Raw genomic sequence first — 17771 nt, 5'->3', positions numbered from 1 at the left:
TGTGTGCGTGGGTTTAAGTTTGCTTTAAACATATCTATTCATGAGAATGGATTGGGTACAAGTTATTCCAACTTAGTGAAACCCTCTCCTATTTACAGTGCTCGCATGCAGTGTGAAACAAACTATAGTTTCGGGGACAGGGATAGAAAGATATACATAAAAGGAGAATAGGACATTAAAATTAAAGAAATACATTGAATGTTAGAATTATTTAGATAAATTACATTATATTCAGTTACTGAACCTTTTGGAGATTGATATGTATTTTGTAACTTCTTTAAAAATCTGAATATTGTCACTGTCCGTAAGATCTGCACTGCCATTTGATTTATTTGATTTGGTTTATTGGTGCTTTAATGATACGGAGTTTGCTAATATTTTGAAATATTTCCCGTCTGATTTTGGAATACAAAGAACATTCCATAACATAATGATGAGAATTTTCGCAGGTAAACTTACAACTACATTCTGGGTTCTCAGTAAGACGCATCCTATGTAGGCCACCTTTTAATCATTCTACTATTTGAATACCTTAACTGGGTGTGAATTACATTGATTTTTCTATTACCAAATGAATTACCCGGTGCTTTTGACGTAGGCGTGCTTATATTAACTTTCAAGAGAATCTGATTCTCTAACATATAAGGGGAGATTATAACAAAGTTGTGAAGATGATGGGAAAATTATTGATCGTAGAAACGTGTGCGGGAATAGGGCAGGAAACGACCACGAAGTTTTCCAAGATTATAATTTGTCGAATATTCTACAGAGTGAGGCATAAGATCACAAATGTAGGGTGGAGAATTTTTGTAGTAGATATTATAGCATAAAGACAGTTTACGGCATTGTTTGCTCTCTTTATACAATTGCCAACCTGTTTTATGAATTAGGGTTATCTCTACTAGCATATTTTGGTAAACCAGTAAATATCCTGAAGTGAACTTTTACAATTTTATCGGTTAAATCTATTGAACAACCATCCCACAATTCACAGGCATATTCAAGATGTGGTCTTATGAATGCAATATAAATATTATTTAGGATGTCCGTGTTTGTGTAATATAGCTTACATAGCGAATTGCTGTTTGTCTACTGTAATCTAATGAAGTGGCAATGGGTTGCGTAAGCTGGATTATACGCCGCTTTTAGCAACATTTCAGCAATATCATGGTGGAGGACATCAGAAATGGGCTTCACACTCTTGGGGAATCAAACCCGGGCCTTCGGCATGAAGAACAAACGCTTTAACCACTTGGCTAGCTACCCCACCGCCCCTACTGGCAATGAATGTAAGCAAGCTGGTTACAGAGAGTATGCAGTTCGACAAACGGCGTCAAGGAATTACAGCTACCTACTGGAGCCTTGCCATCAGGAATGATCCACGGCGTCAAGGAATTACAGCTACCTACTGGAGCCTTGCCATCAGGAATGATCCACGGCGTCAAGGAATTACAGCTACCTACTGGAGCCTTGCCATCAGGAATGATCCACGACGTCAAGGAATTACAGCTACCTACTGGAGCCTTGCCATCAGGAATGATCCACGACGTCAGGGAATTACAGCTACCTACTGGAGCCTTGCCATCAGGAATGATTCACGGCGTCAAGGAATTACAGCTACCTACTGGAGCCTTGCAATCAGGAATGATCCACGGCGTCAAGGAATTACAGCTACCTACTGGAGCCTTGCCATCAGGAATGATCCACGACGTCAAGGAATTACAGCTACCTACTGGAGCCTTGCCATCAGGAATGATCCACGACGTCAGGGAATTACAGCTACCTACTGGAGCCTTGCAATCAGGAATGATTCACGGCGTCAAGGAATTACAGCTACCTACTGGAGCCTTGCAATCAGGAATGATCCATGACGTCAGGGAATTACAGCTACCTACTGGAGCCTTGCCATCAGGAATGATTCACGGCGTCAAGGAATTACAGCTACCTACTGGAGCCTTGCCATCAGGAATGATCCATGACGTCAAGGAATTACAGCTACCTACTGGAGCCTTGCAATCAGGAATGATCCATGACGTCAGGGAATTACAGCTACCTACTGGAGCCTTGCAATCAGGAATGATTCACGGCGTCAAGGAATTACAGCTACCTACTGGAGCCTTGCAATCAGGAATGATCCATGACGTCAGGGAATTACAGCTACCTACTGGAGCCTTGCCATCAGGAATGATTCACGGCGTCAAGGAATTACAGCTACCTACTGGAGCCTTGCCATCAGGAATGATTCATGACGTCAGGGAATTACAGCTACCTACTGGAGCCTTGCCATCAGGAATGATCCACGGCGTCAAGGAATTACAGCTACCTACTGGAGCCTTGCCATCAGGAATGATCCACGGCGTCAAGGAATTACAGCTACCTACTGGAGCCTTGCCATCAGGAATGATTCACGGCGTCAAGGAATTACAGCTACCTACTGGAGCCTTGCAATCAGGAATGATCCATGACGTCAGGGAATTACAGCTACCTACTGGAGCCTTGCCATCAGGAATGATCCACGACGTCAGGGAATTACAGCTACCTACTGGAGCCTTGCCATCAGGAATGATCCATGACGTCAGGGAATTACAGCTACCTACTGGAGCCTTGCCATCAGGAATGATCCACGGCGTCAAGGAATTACAGCTACCTACTGGAGCCTTGCCATCAGGAATGATCCACGACGTCAGGGAATTACAGCTACCTACTGGAGCCTTGCCATCAGGAATGATCCATGACGTCAGGGAATTACAGCTACCTACTGGAGCCTTGCCATCAGGAATGATTCACGGCGTCAAGGAATTACAGCTACCTACTGGAACCTTGCCATCAAGAATGATTCACGGCGTCAAGGAATTACAGCTACCTACTGGAACCTTGCCATCAAGAATGATTCACGGCGTCAAGGAATTACAGCTACCTACTGGAGCCTTGCCATCAGGAATGATTCACGGCGTCAGGGAATTACAGCTACCTACTGGAGCCTTGCCATCAGGAATGATTCACGGCGTCAGGGAATTACAGCTACCTACTGGAGCCTTGCCATCAAGAATGATCCACGACGTCAAGGAATTACAGCTACCTACTGGAACCTTGCCATCAAGAATGATTCACGGCGTCAAGGAATTACAGCTACCTACTGGAGCCTTGCCATCAGGAATAATTCACGGCATCAGGGAATTACAGCTACCTACTGGAGCCTTGCCATCAGGAATGATTCACGGCGTCAGGGAATTACAGCTACCTACTGGAGCCTTGCCATCAGGAATGATCCACGACGTCAGGGAATTACAGCTACCTACTGGAGCCTTGCCATCAGGAATGATCCATGACGTCAGGGAATTACAGCTACCTACTGGAGCCTTGCCATCAGGAATGATCCACGGCGTCAAGGAATTACAGCTACCTACTGGAACCTTGCCATCAGGAATGATCCACGGCGTCAAGGAATTACAGCTACCTACTGGGGCCTTGCCATCAGGAATGATCCACGACGTCAGGGAATTACAGCTACCTACTGGAGCCTTGCCATCAGGAATGATCCACGAAGAGAACAAAGCCTTTAAAGTCTGTCCTGTTCAATAACCTTGGAAACAAAACAAGTACTCACTTTGCTATTGTCCCAGGGTTATCTTTTGCCCAGTATGAAAGGGAGGAGGCCAGAGGGGACCCTCCATCCCAGTTCCACTTGACTCTATTCTGTAAATGGAAAGAAGCAAAGTATAGTTACATGTAGGATATTTCACCGCAGTTAAATGCATAACCCCATATTCGATTGATTAAGTATCATTGGCAAATTGACTACCCTACCCATCAAGGAAAATACGTGTCGAAATATTTTCATACGCACAATCTAGGATTATGTCTAATGAATATAACGAGTGAATGGGTGAGTATTTTTAAGCAACTGCTTTCCAACATTTTCACGAGTCTCAAGATATTGTACCCATCTTCGGAATTGTGACTTCCGCCACCACCGCCTCCTTGTAGAGATGCATCGATTTCAAACACCAAGTATAGTCTTACGCTGCTTTATAGAATATTCTTTCAATATGACGGACAGAAACACGAGAAATACCTTGTATCAATGTGGGAACTCGGACCTGGGTCTACGGCGTGAAGAGCTATTGATTTAACCACTGTGTTATCCCTCCACCCGGATTGTACGCACCTGTTTCTGGGTTGATTTCAAGCCTATCCACAAATCCATCCCTTGCTCTTTGGCCATGTCTAACAGAAAGCCCTGAGAGTTATCCCCTTCAATCTTGCTCAGTCGGGCGCTGTATGAGTGGCAGTGGGTACTGCAAACACGCCACAAAATGATATGATTAATATTTAAAACAATGTCCTGGTTTGAAGTTCAAGATCACAGACCATCCAAGACCATAATTCTTAAGCATAAAGTACGACTCAATAAATTGTTCCAATGAAGCCACATACAAATACTTCATATTTTGCATGTTTGCAAAGCGATCAGACGTCCCATAAATTTTACGACATCATCATCAACGACATAAAGGATTATCTCCCTTTCAAATCAATACAGTATGAACGTGTCACGGGTTAAACCGGAAGCAATTATAGGTATCGTCTTTATTTGGTTGTTTCACGCCGCATTCTAGCCTGGACTAAGCAGTCCAATTGTTGACATCGACCTATACAAATGAGATGAGATGTTTTTAAACCCGATCAAGTTAGTCAGGTTCATCATTCTGACACGGAAATCACATTTCGATTAATCACACATTTCTCCATTTGACGTCATATAAAGGGCATGGGTGGTTCATGGCAGACAGTTCCTCAACCTGATGTGTTGGGGCCTAGATGACTTACAGACCAACGTCATGATAATGGTCTGCTGTTGAGCGTGCACCTCATTTCGCCTGCATGCCGTATTATATCGCAATATTACCATTAAAAGGTAGAGGATGTTGGCTTTACAAGGTTGATTAAAACACAAATGATTAAGTCAAGGCGAAAACACTCGATAAAGAGAAAATACGGGAAATGTGACACTTTATTCCATTTCTGTGGAAATGTTTAAGCTGTTTGGATATATATGAATTTTTCTCATATCCATTTGGTATTGGCTGCGGGTATGCTAGCAAAACGGAATATCCCCTACTTTGTTTGAATTGTATAACACTGCAACAATGTTTAACCGAACGTTCTCAATTACTGCTATGTTCGTGATAGTTGATTCCTTACTGACATTAAGCCCTCCATTTGTCCTCATACCATGGCATCTTACCTTGCATCATTCCAACTCCTCTTCTCCGTAAAGAGTTTATAGCAGCTGCCGTTGTTGTACTCCCAACCATCATCTGAGTTACACACCAAAGGATGGCCTGCAACAACAAGTTGGTGTCTCAACAACCATCGTCTGAGTTACACAACAAAGGATGGCCTGCAACAGCAAGTTCATGGCTCAACAACCATCGTCTGAGTTACGCACCAAGGGATGGCCTGCTACAACAAGTTGGTGTCTCAACAACCATCGTCTGAGTTGCACACCAAGGGGTGGCCTGCAACAACAAATGATGTCAACTACCTTCATCTGAATGAAACTCCAAGGGATAGCCTGAAACAACAAATTGATATCAACCACCTTCATCTGAGGTGCACACAAAGGGATGGCGTTAAGCAAGTCGGTGTCTCAACAACCTTCACCTGAGTTACACATCAAAGGATGGCCTGAAACAACAAATTGATGTCACCTACCTGCACCTAAATGATGGCAATCCATACACCCAATACCATACAGACGTTGTTAGGTCATTATAGTGAGAGTGACATGTATTTTGAGGTGACGAATGTCAGCCTGTTTAGTAAAGGTGCAGAGTATGATCCTTATCTTCTGAGGCTCCGTAGAACGCCTACCGTTACATTCCAACACTACATCATTTTCCCGAGTCTCCACGTTGAGACGTCACTAGATCGTATTCTTATACTCATGCAGGCTATACTCACTCTTCTGTCGCTCACAAATTATTCGAAGCCAGGACGAGCAGCTGGAGGAGTTGTAGCCCTGGCTGTTTAGGGTGGCGCAATGTTTGCTGCCGTCGTTTGGTGGAACGGTCCCTCCCTGCCATTGTCTGAAAGTACAAAGTACAGTGTTATTATTAACACTTGCGTGGAATCTGCACAACAATCGCATCGACTTAAGCGAGTATATGCACTTTTACACCAGCTGCGTCATGTACAATGTATTCTATTAACACTCGATACAGGGCCAGACAAACCAGTGATTAATAACGTGAGCGACGCCACATCGTGCTGCTACTGTAACAAGCCTTAAAAGACTGGAGACCTGTTTTCATCGGGATCTGTATTATTATAATGTTAAGTATGTTGAGGCAGGGTGTCAAACCAACGTGCGAAAAGTATATGTTGAACAGCCCATAGTATATCCTCCAACTTCACTTTAATATAAGACCAGTAATATGTATATGACTCAGTCCATCTGTCAAAATCTACAGTCAATCATTCCTAGGTCAACTCGGCCATCAACACTGTTCAATAACGCAAAACATGCCCCACACTGTTAGATATTAGACTCACATGAGTGACTTGTCTATGGGGGTGTCGTCAGCCGCCCACAACCACCCCTTTCCGTCTCCCCTGTTATACACCCCGCTCCACCAGTCAGTCGCATCCGGAAATACAGTCGTTGCATTTCGCAGTGTCTTCATTAACCAGTCCTGACAAAAACAACCATGATAATCTCTTTAAACACCGTTAAGGTATTGAGCAAACACATGATAGCTTTGGGTAGCCAGCAACAGAGCTGTCTATTACGACAGTGGGGCAACCTTACAAATTATATGTTCAAGATTGATTTTTTAACCAAACGATCAATTTGCAATTATGCTAATATTTCACATTTTCAAGGTTTTCAGTGGCATTGTCTTGTTTCCGAGGTAATGATGTAGGTTTGTCCTCGCGTTTTCTTCAAAAGTTACAATGAAATATAACGCCACGAACATAATGCCGATTAACATGACAATGCTAGGTGACTACAACTCGCCATCCATATATCAATGCCCAGTAAAGACTCACTCGTTCTTGCACATTGTCCAGTTTATACATGTTGGACTGTAGCGCCAGACATCGACTCCGGGCACCTGTAAATGTGTGCCTAATGTTGTTGATGACGATCTTGTAGCAGCTGTCTCCTCGGGGGCGGTCAATCCATCCATATGGGCATACCTGACTGGTCACTGTCACAGAACATAATATTGACATCATAAGTGACAGGACTATGTCAACAAGATATGATACGGACATACTTGAGTGGGCATTGTCATAGAGCATGATATTGACATAAGTGACAGGGCTATGCAAAAAAGATATGGACATACTTCAGTGGGCACTGTCATAGAACATCATGTTGACGTAAGTGACAGGACTATGTCAACAAGATGTGATATGGACATACTTGAGTGGGCACTGTCACAGAGCATGATATTGACATATGTGACAGGACAGGGCACCGTCAACATATGATATTGAGATACATGACCGGACACTATCAAGAAGATAGACGGACACTGTCAACAAAGTAGGATATGGACACACTGGACCGGGCACTGCCATCAATGTATTCTATGGACACTGACAAAAAGGCTTGATATGGACTTATTTGACTGGGCTATGTCAAAACAATTTGTTGTGGACATACTTGACAGGGTTATGTCATCGTGGTATCACATGGGCACATGTGACTGCACACTGTCAGCAAAGTAGGAAATGGACACATTTTGTCGGAAACTGTCAACAGGGTATGATAATTATTGACATACTTGACTAACCACTGTCAACAAAGCATGATATAGAAACACGTGACCGGACACTGTCAACAAAGCATGATATAGAAACACGTGACCGGACACTGTCAACAAAGCATGATATAGAAACACGTGACCGGACACTGTCAACAAAGCATGATATAGAAACACGTGACCGGACACTGTCAACAAAGCATGATATAGAAACACGTGACCGGACACTGTCAACAAAGCATGATATAGAAACACGTGACCGGACACTGTCAACAATAGAAACACTTGACCGGACACTGTCAACAAAGCATGATATAGAAACACGTGACCATGATATTAACATATGTGACTTGAATAAGACGACACGATTTATTTCAGAACATTTAACAAATATTTACATGGAGGAAACATTGAGTTTGAAACCAGAGTTTTTTTCTGCTCAAAGGTAACACACACTCACACATTACATACACACAACCCACCAACCCCTCAACCACCACCACCATCCACACACTCCAGAGAGAGAGAGAGAGAGAGAGAGAGAGAGAGAGAGAGAGAGAGACCCCACCCATGTGTTAATGGTCGTTTAAAGGCTACTTAATGGATCTATCGATCAGGGCGGCCATTACATGTCACCATGTAACATCATCCACTGGGTGTTCTGGTCCAGACTCAAGTTATACACAGAGAAAAAAGTTAAGCAAAAGTTGGCATTTGTCCATGAGCTCACAAAATGTGTCCAAAACAATTTACAGTCAGTAACGGGTACTTCCTCCAATTGCCTGGATCACAGCGCCAACCCTTCGTCGCATACCCCTAACAAGACGCTGAAATTGAATCATGGGTATTCTCTGCCATTCCTCATGCAGTGCTGCCGCCAATTCATTCAAGTTCTGTGGCGGAGGTTCTCTTGCTTGCACATGACGACCAATGTGCTCTATAGGGTTGAGATCAGGACTCATAGCGGGCCAGTCACACCTATCCACAGCATTCTGTTGGATAAAATGGTTCACTGCGATGGAACGATGGGGTCTGGCGTTGTCGTCCATAAATACAGGTCGGGAAGCAAGAGTATGATTGTCAAAATGAGGAACGACATGTGGCTGCAGCACTTCCTGGATGTATCGCGCACCTGTCAAATTGCCCCGTATAGTCAGCAGGTCCAACTTGCAATCATGTGAAAAGCATCCCCAAACCATCACAGAGCCTCCCCAAAAGGAACATTTGGTAGGATGTTGCTAGGAGCATAGACTGTATTTCCACGCCTCCAGACCCGCATTCGACCGTCTTTGGGATGCAGCATGAAACGACTTTCATCAGACCAATGGATCCTTCTCCAAGACCTCAAGTTCCAGTTCTCCCTCGCTCGACACCACATCAGTCGCCGTCGTTTGTGGTCATTGGTCAACAGAGGACGTCTAATTACCCTCCTCGAAGCCAATCCAGCAGCCCTCAAACGGTTCTTAACAGTCTTAGAGCTCAATTGGCGATTTGGAAGCCAAAGACGTTTCAGGACTGTACTGGTCGCAAAGGGCAAACGTCTCGCCAGCCGTATCAGTGCTCTGTTTTCACGATGTGACGTCACAGTGGGTCGTCCCGAACGTTGACGATCCTTAACTTGATTAGTCTGGGCATGCTTTCTAATGAGTCTGCTGATCACAGTGTAATGGTACCCTGTTTGTCTTCCAATCGCCTTAAAGGACATTCCTGCAGCATGAAGACCAATAATCTGCCATCTTTGGCCTTCAGACAACCTCCTACGTGCCATTGTTTATGGTAATGACAAACCGTCTGGAAAAAGCCCATTAAATAGTGAATTTCGCCTTCACGAACATACTGCATTTCGGAAAAAGCATGGGTAGTTTGTTGTACGTGCATTGTTTGTTGTGTTCTGGCGCTCTGGTTTCACGAAAACACTGACCATATATTGCAAACCTAATGTTGATTGGTGTCAACAAATGTCATGTTTATTTGGGCTATTCAATGCATGGTCATAACTATTTAATTAGGGGGGTGCTTAACTTTTTTCTCTGTGTATATTACAGACAACCGTGGCAAAGTAAGATCATTACTGGGTTTGGCGTTAAAGAACAAACAGGTACACTATAAGGTAAACTATCTGAATATGTTGATAACAGGTGCTGTCACCGCCTGGTTCCCGTGTTTACAAGTATATAGCACAGTCGGGTAAGATGAGTGTTAACAGTAGGATAGTCCGCAATATAGAACACACTCGCTGAACCCCACTTTTCTCTGAAACCTCGAGTGTACTTCTGGCTAGGACCTTAACGTGATTGTCCAACCTCAACACTCTAATCTCCTCAGCCCAATGTTTCACATTGATAATCAGCTGTAACCATGGTTTATTTTGCCGTACTATCAACACATGCTGATAGTGCAACCCAGCCGAACTTGTGTGAATGAATGAATGAATGACATTTTAAGATCCAAATACTAACCATTGTCTTATCAGTTCCTATAACAGTTACATTCTGTGGACAATTTATCCTTTAACGTAAATTAGAAATATGGGTTGCCTTAAGTAGGTAAGGGTTGGTATTTTGTCATCATACAAAACATTCATTTGTAAGGATACTATGATAGAAGCTTTACCTACCTCTCTCTATCCATCTCTCTCTCTCTATTTCTCTGCTCCATTTTCTCCACACCACATAACGATTATGTATATGATTACTCAGCCATATTTCACAGAATCAACGTCGTCAGTAGTACATTGACAAACCATATAGCTTTCTTTTCTATAAGGCCTGCATGATTTACAGAACACAAGTGACTAGAGGAAGAAACAATCCTAACCAAACGAAGCCAGCAAAAACAGTCCCACAACCTCATAAAGCATTTACCTGGAGGATCTCGACTTAGATCAAATACCGTTTTACCGAGCATATGGTTGAGTCAAAACTAAAGGATTGTCCTTGCGTATTCTTGTCACGGATCTGTCGAACCTCGAATAACTCCAAGTATTTAATTTCCACACACATCTAAAGGCACACAATTCATGTGGATAGTTTCAAGTGAGGATGCAGACACTCCGATGGTCGATGCTCATGGTGTCAATCACGTGACCGTTATATTCCCATATTTACAGACCGCCGTCATATAGCTAGAATATTACTGGGAGCGAGGGTAAACAATTAGATTTAAATTGCTGCGTAATCCTAACCTTTAGAACATGTGGGTAGTGACTTTTGAAATAAAATGTATGTCTCTCTGGGAGACGAGACTGGTACAAAACAGCTTTAAGGATATGTTGATATTGGGTATTAGATGTCACCAAGAATTGCAATTTGAATCGGCTTGCAAGGATTATATTATCATGTTTATCAACTGTAAACGATTAATTTATAATTGACATTCTTTTATGACATCCAGGGAAGTTCCTATGGATATACAACTTCTTTATTACAGTAATTTCCGATATATGAACCAATATTTTAGAAAACAGCAAGTCACAAAAATATATCGTAATCAATGCAGAAATATAACGTTTCACTTTAAAGCAATTAGAATTTTAACCAGACTTGGGTAGATCAACTGCAGTCTTGAATCCCGATGATGTCAACATATTCTGAACCTCTAGGGGTCAAATCAAACGCCTCCAAAGAGAACACAAAAGCAGAACTCAATGAACTGCTGGAATAAAACGAAATGTGCTCACGCATGACCTGGAACACTGAATGTTAAACAAATTAATGAAAACTGGATCAAGTGTACTGATTAAATTATGGTTCCTGAATGAAGCGGCCAGTGGCTAACGTCCGTGTTACAGAAAGCCACCAATGAAATTTACTCAGAATACAAACACTGAAACGGTATTCCAGAAAGCAGCCAATGAGATTAGAGAAAGTCGAAAAAAGGGAGGATGCAGAAAACGGTCAATAGAGCAAGGGCGAAACATCAGTCATGTTTACTACAATTAACAGCAATGCATGGGACACAGAATAGAAACTAAAATGACTCGCATGTATTGTAATTCTAGTACTCCCATGATTTCGAACAAAACTAAGACAACATCCCGATAACACTGATGCCATATTAACGAACTTGTGGCATAACAGATCATCGAGCGTTTCATTCACCTCTCTGTGTTTTCAGATTTGAATGTGTTCCGAGATAAGTAAACTTAAGACGATAAGGTTGCACGCACAAAGCTAGACTCTGTCTTATTTTCTCAGTCTGACGTTTAGATCTTCCCGTCCGGCAGATGCCACGTGGTCTAGCCTGTATTGCACGAAGGACACAGCTGCTTTTGGCCCAATGTAAATGTCGAATTATCATGGTGAACAGAACTTTGAAATATTGTTTTAAAAATAATCAGACATGATCAAATGGGTATAGACTTACTGTTATTTCTGTCATAGACTTCAAGGCACTAACTTAACTGGGGCGGAGGGGAAGCCTAGAGATTAAAGCGTTTGCGTGTCACGCCGAAAGACCCGTGTTCGATTCCAAAATGCGTAAAGCCATTTCAATAGTGATATTCCTGGAATATGATGCTGACAGCTTAGTCTTTCCGGTCCCCAACCACTAGTGTTGTAATGAACTAAGACCCGTGGAACAGAATAGGCTCACTCAATTTGAGGACAATTGGTGTTAGCACATCCTTAAAGTATAAAAATATCTACATGTCGTGGATATGCATTGGCAAATCTTGTGTACTGAGGATACGTACTTGTCTCTTGAACATTATATTGACACTCCCAGCAGTAATCGTCTCATTGTAAAGGATAAAAGAGGTACCAGTGATGTAAAATTTGCTCGGCTAAAGAACACATTGACCTTACATTTGACCAAGCAATGATACACGTCTTCAATACCATACTGGGTGAAAACAGTCACGGAACGCGTCAAACAGTGACTAATTGTGTCGGGACCAGACAATTCAGGGATCAACAGCATGAGCATTTGGGATACGATGGCATGTGTAAACCAAATCAGCAAACCTGACCACCGGATCCCGATCTCTTACGACAAGCATGGGGTGCTGAAAATCCATTCTAACATCGATCTTCACGCGTTTAATATTAGGTCAAAGACACAGCGGCGATCCCCCTGTCTATTACATCACCATCACGATAGCCATTTCGGGTTTATTGCAGTCAGCTATGGGCGTGTGCACGTCTTTTCCTGGCAGTTATATTGGATAAAAAAAACTGCCAGTCTATTTTTTAGATTATATAAACAATACTGTTTACAAGAAGGTGGCTGTGAAGGGAACAGTCACATGACTGACTTTGACATCAAAGTCGAATGCAAAGTGTCAAAGGATTTTACTGTGTTAGTTGTTTCCTAATTAGATGTTTGTCGAACGCCACCATGCTCAATAACCATATCGTTGAACAGAGTGGCCATATGCTGTGAGCGGCGGATGTCCTGTATTACGTGCATACGCCGAACACGGAATAACGAGGTTGTTAATTAAGGTCGCCTTCAACAGAAGGAACAATTCACTTGTAGGCATGGCAATGGGCAGAGTAATGAAACATGAACGATTTAAGTAGGACACATTTGTATATGTTGGACATGAATTGAAGCTGGCAACTTGAGGACCTGAATTCCATTCACACTCCGAATTGCATTCACGAGTGAGCTAGTGACACATTGAGTGAGCTGACGTAAAAATTGGATTTTCTTTGGTCCAAAATAAAAACTGATGTGGGCGTTATAAGTGTGTAAAAGGTCCATAAGTGTTATCTATAAACACATGTACATGTCTTGTGTGAACCAATTCATTAAAAAATAATGGTTTCTCCACCGACACGTTGCTGGAATATTACGAAAAGCGACATAAAATCATACTCACCCAGTCACTGATAAAAAACTGATAAAGAAAACCCTCACTCAGTCATTGATAAAAAAATGATTTTATTACTTTGGCTATCGTGAGAGTCATTGATAACCAATGTCATATGATGACGGTAAGCTATCAACACCTTAACCTTGACAGTCACATGACCACTAGCTAGCGACAATTCGTTTATCCCACACGTGGCGAAGTTCTTCCTCCGTGTGGGATCTCGCCCTTGACCCGGTGTATATTCATGCATTGTATGTATGTTATGTCATAGTGACATCTCGGTCCATGAATGCGTGTGTCTTGGCGCCAATAGATTAGGTTACGGTGATAGATCAGTGACGTTCATGGTTTTAGATAATAACGCCATCAAGGTTGTTGGCAATATAAAAACGGCAATATCCATTTCGTTGAAAATACACAAATCTCGATAGTTGTAAGATGCCTGTCGTATTGCAAGCCTATGTTTTATACCGCCTTTAACAATGTTCAAGGAATGTAAGGGCGGGGGACACAAGAAACAGGTTTCGCACATTGTACCCTTGTGGGGAATAGAACACATGTCTTCGATGTGACCGATGAGGAGCCTAAGGTTTACCACTCTGTTAATCTCCAGGAACAAATGCATGTAACAATGCTCACTGTAACAGGTCTCAGGCCTCACACTACTGTGACTCTTCATATCGTATTCCTGACTTTATAAAGTTCCGTTATTAAATACACTTGCTTTGCTCTCAATGCATACGTATGGCCCTATTGTTTCCAACGGACCGTGTACGAAACTACAGTCAGTACGAAACTACGAACATTTTGCCTAACTTTGATTGAGCAAAAGGGTAATTCACTGACCGTGTAACTGATTTTAGAGTGACACTCGGAATGTAGTGCCATGTTGCATGCACTCTGAATCCCCGGAAGTATGACAGCGTCCAGTAGTGATCACCAGGCAACAGGCCTTCCAGGGAACCTCACGTACCAGCACTTCCGCCGACTGACGGATGTTCTATGTATAGAATGCCCTACATTCACCGTTACCAGGAATGAGCATGCCTTTAAACCGTGGCACTATAGTACAGTGTACTTTGGAGAAGTGATTAACAACATCACTGTGTAACAAAATACTGAAAGAAGTGGGATTAAAAACAAATTTAGCTGTTTATAAAGCAACAGAAGAGATTTGAAATATAGAAAATATTAAACAGATTTCCACTTGTGTTTCATCTCTGAAGGTTTAGACAGGGTTGTTACTTGTATGTTACATGATGTGTATTGTGTACGTTGTGTTTTGGGTATGTGTGATGCTATTCTAAACGGAAATGTCGCCACCTATATTTGTCAATTGTTCAAAGTAGATTTTGCAAAATATTCCACGTGGGTACAATGCGTAATTCTTGCTTCTGGTGTCCCTCGCCGTTGTATCGTTGGATTTTTAGCTAAAAGCGCCGTAAGAAAGTACTCACTCGGGATGTGATCAATGTTTAGTGCGGATCAGTAGCTGTTTTTTGACGTGCGTGTGTTGTGCATGTCTAATGACGTATTCATAAGTTGTGTGAGAGCTTTTAATATATAAATGGGATGCTGGGCGTCATAGTGGTACGTTAAGAGCATATCATTCCCCGACGCCAGTTTGCAGTTAATGCTAAGTGTCACAACACATATTTAGACCAGAAAATGTAACTTGTCACTCCAACACCACACTCAACAAAGTGTTTTTAAATACCTACAGACTATTTTAAGATGATGTTCTTTAAATAATTATTTTGTCACTTCTAAAATGGCTACAAGGTTACCATTACGCATTGTTGATCATGCAGCTAAACAATGGCAACTGACTTGACGAAATGTGTATGGACCCTACTTAAATAGTTGGCAGTGGCAGCTATTAAGTGGCAGCTTCTCACGTTACAAGAAATGTAAGTGGTCTTTCAACTGACGTGACCTAATGGTCAGGCTTGCCGGTGACATTCTGTATTTATAAATATACAGTTATATATTCTCCAGCCATAGTAATAGTCGTGATGAAACCACCTGTCACTTATTCCTTGAAATTAAACACTGACGTCCTAATATGTTTGATAACACTTAAATTATAACGCATGTTTCCAAATGATGATACGAATGAGTGAATATAGTTTTATGACGCTTTTAGCAAAATCCCAGCAGTAGGGGACACATGGACTTTCTACATTTACCCACGTAGAGAATCGAACCAGGAGCCTCCATGACGAGGGAACGCTTTACTCAGTCTGGTTCACCACCGTCCGTAATGAAGCGAATGTTATGTTTTTGGATAGGAAGACACATGCACACACTGTTCGGGAAAATCCGGGGATTTTCCATAATCCATTCGTATTACTTTCGCCGATGTTTTGTCTTTCACGCACGGTCGAATCCGTTTCAACAGATAAATAAGACTGATTATCCACTAGTTTTGACGTTTTAAAATTAGAAAGTCCGCAGAATAAATATCTTTGGGGAATGACATCTTAAGATCAAGAAGTTTCCTATACTAATCTCATTACTGCCCATAGGCGGATCTGAGGGGGAAGGGGTGGGGTACTGGGGGGTGAGGGTGAGAGGTGCAGCGCCTATACCTCTTGTTTTGTCCTACTCTCGTGAAAACGGGTGAAAATGAACTGTGCACACCCCTTTTCCCAAAAAGCTGTGCCCGCCCCTGCTACCGACACATTAGAAACACCAATGATAGGAAATTTATTAATCACTTTTTGTGGTATTTTATAAAAGTGTCTGAATTACTTTCAGTAGAGCTGTTTTGATTTTGCTTAAATAAAGAGGAAAAATCACGTATCATTTTACTTTCCTAGTGTTTCTTTGCGATTGCTATGGTTGGGTTCGTTCAAATGCGTTGTCGAGGTCAACAGTGCCGCAGTAAATACCGTTAATCTCAGCTTCAATAACGATCGCAAACTCCCTTTTAAGATAAACATTTTAACTTTCAAGAGAGCGTATTTTTTACATTTATACACTGTAGTATACAGATTTTACCAGATTTTAAAAGCAAACACACCGACAAATATCAAAGATTAAATCAACGACCATGGTAACTAAGTAAATAATTTTAAAATAAATTAAATGAAATACATTAGTAGACAAATTCACGTGCATGATCGATGGGGGCGGTTATCTGTGCCTACTGTGCTGAAGTAGGGGGTGGATATCCCAGGTCTCGACCTCATACACATGATATTATCTTGAGATAGGCAATAAACGTTTGTAAATATACTTACCTATATGAATCGATGAGATGCACAATAAACAAAATAATGTAAAAGTATTGCACATTTCTTCTGTTTGAGTACTGATCCAGGAGAGCGCCCGAAGAGGAAGGCAGTGTACAATGACGGTTCTTAGGCTTTCGTGTAAGTGTCGCTCAACTCTCAAGCAGGGTTCAGAAGTTCTCAAAGTCCGTTTCGACACCGCAGATAAAGTAGCGATAACGCCGTATTGTTTAACTCCGCTGTAAGGAGCTGTCGAGGATCACATCCCAAGAAGGAGCTGGGAGGGGTGTGTTATCAGAATAATGTATTACGAAGTTCAACTTCTTGTTAGATGTCTTTTGATGATTGGTTTACATCGTTCAACTGACTTTATATCTTGCTATCTAAGATCCAAATTGAACATGTCTGCAGATTGTTGTCGCGAGACTGGTACGCGTATACATTATCACACATTATCAACATCAGTATCACGCCCTTCCTACCACCCTATTTAGGTCGGGTAACTGTATTAATGAACAGAAATAAACAACGCAATGACTGTACTTTTAATAATCAACTGGAACACTTCTGTCTCTTCCACTCCGCCTCTCTCTCTCTCTCTCTCTCTCTCTCTCTCTCTCTCTGTGTCTCCCTCTCTTACACTCCCCCTACAACCCCCACCCACTCCCCACCCCCGCTCTGTGTCTCTCCCAAAGCCCGCATATAGTATGAAAGGAGTCCAACTAAAGACTCCACTATTTGCGAAAGTCAATATTGCCTCGGGGGTCCAGCATTTGATTTTTATGTATCTTATTGGAAGATAGGTACATACACATTTTCACGAGGCAACTTTATCCCAAGGACGAAATGCTAGTCAAGATGTGTCAAGTCGGAGATCCAATTACAGGAAGTGATTGTAATAACTAACAGGTATTTGAACAATTTCTGATTCTTCGTATT

At 42.1% G+C, this 17771-nt stretch overlaps 1 protein-coding gene across 1 annotated transcript in view; it reads right to left on the bottom strand.

Moving 5' to 3' along the window:
- Positions 1–17007, bottom strand: part of LOC137298479 (macrophage mannose receptor 1-like) — a 49585-nt gene extending 32578 nt beyond the window's left edge. Inside the window, exons 1-7 of the mRNA XM_067830762.1 lie at positions 16842–17007; positions 7057–7217; positions 6559–6698; positions 5968–6092; positions 5249–5345; positions 4169–4298; positions 3608–3696 (exon numbers count right to left, since the gene is read on the bottom strand). Of these exons, the coding sequence (XP_067686863.1) occupies positions 3608–3696; positions 4169–4298; positions 5249–5345; positions 5968–6092; positions 6559–6698; positions 7057–7217; positions 16842–16896 (797 nt within the window). The 5' untranslated portion in view covers positions 16897–17007. The remainder of the gene's footprint in view (positions 1–3607; positions 3697–4168; positions 4299–5248; positions 5346–5967; positions 6093–6558; positions 6699–7056; positions 7218–16841) is intronic.
- Positions 17008–17771: the final 764 nt, after the last annotated feature.

Source organism: Haliotis asinina, chromosome 10 (genome assembly GCF_037392515.1).
Source record: "Haliotis asinina isolate JCU_RB_2024 chromosome 10, JCU_Hal_asi_v2, whole genome shotgun sequence".
Lineage (NCBI taxonomy): Eukaryota > Metazoa > Mollusca > Gastropoda > Lepetellida > Haliotidae > Haliotis > Haliotis asinina.
Note: the sequence above shows the minus strand (reverse complement) of the source record. Positions and strands in the feature narration are given on the sequence as shown.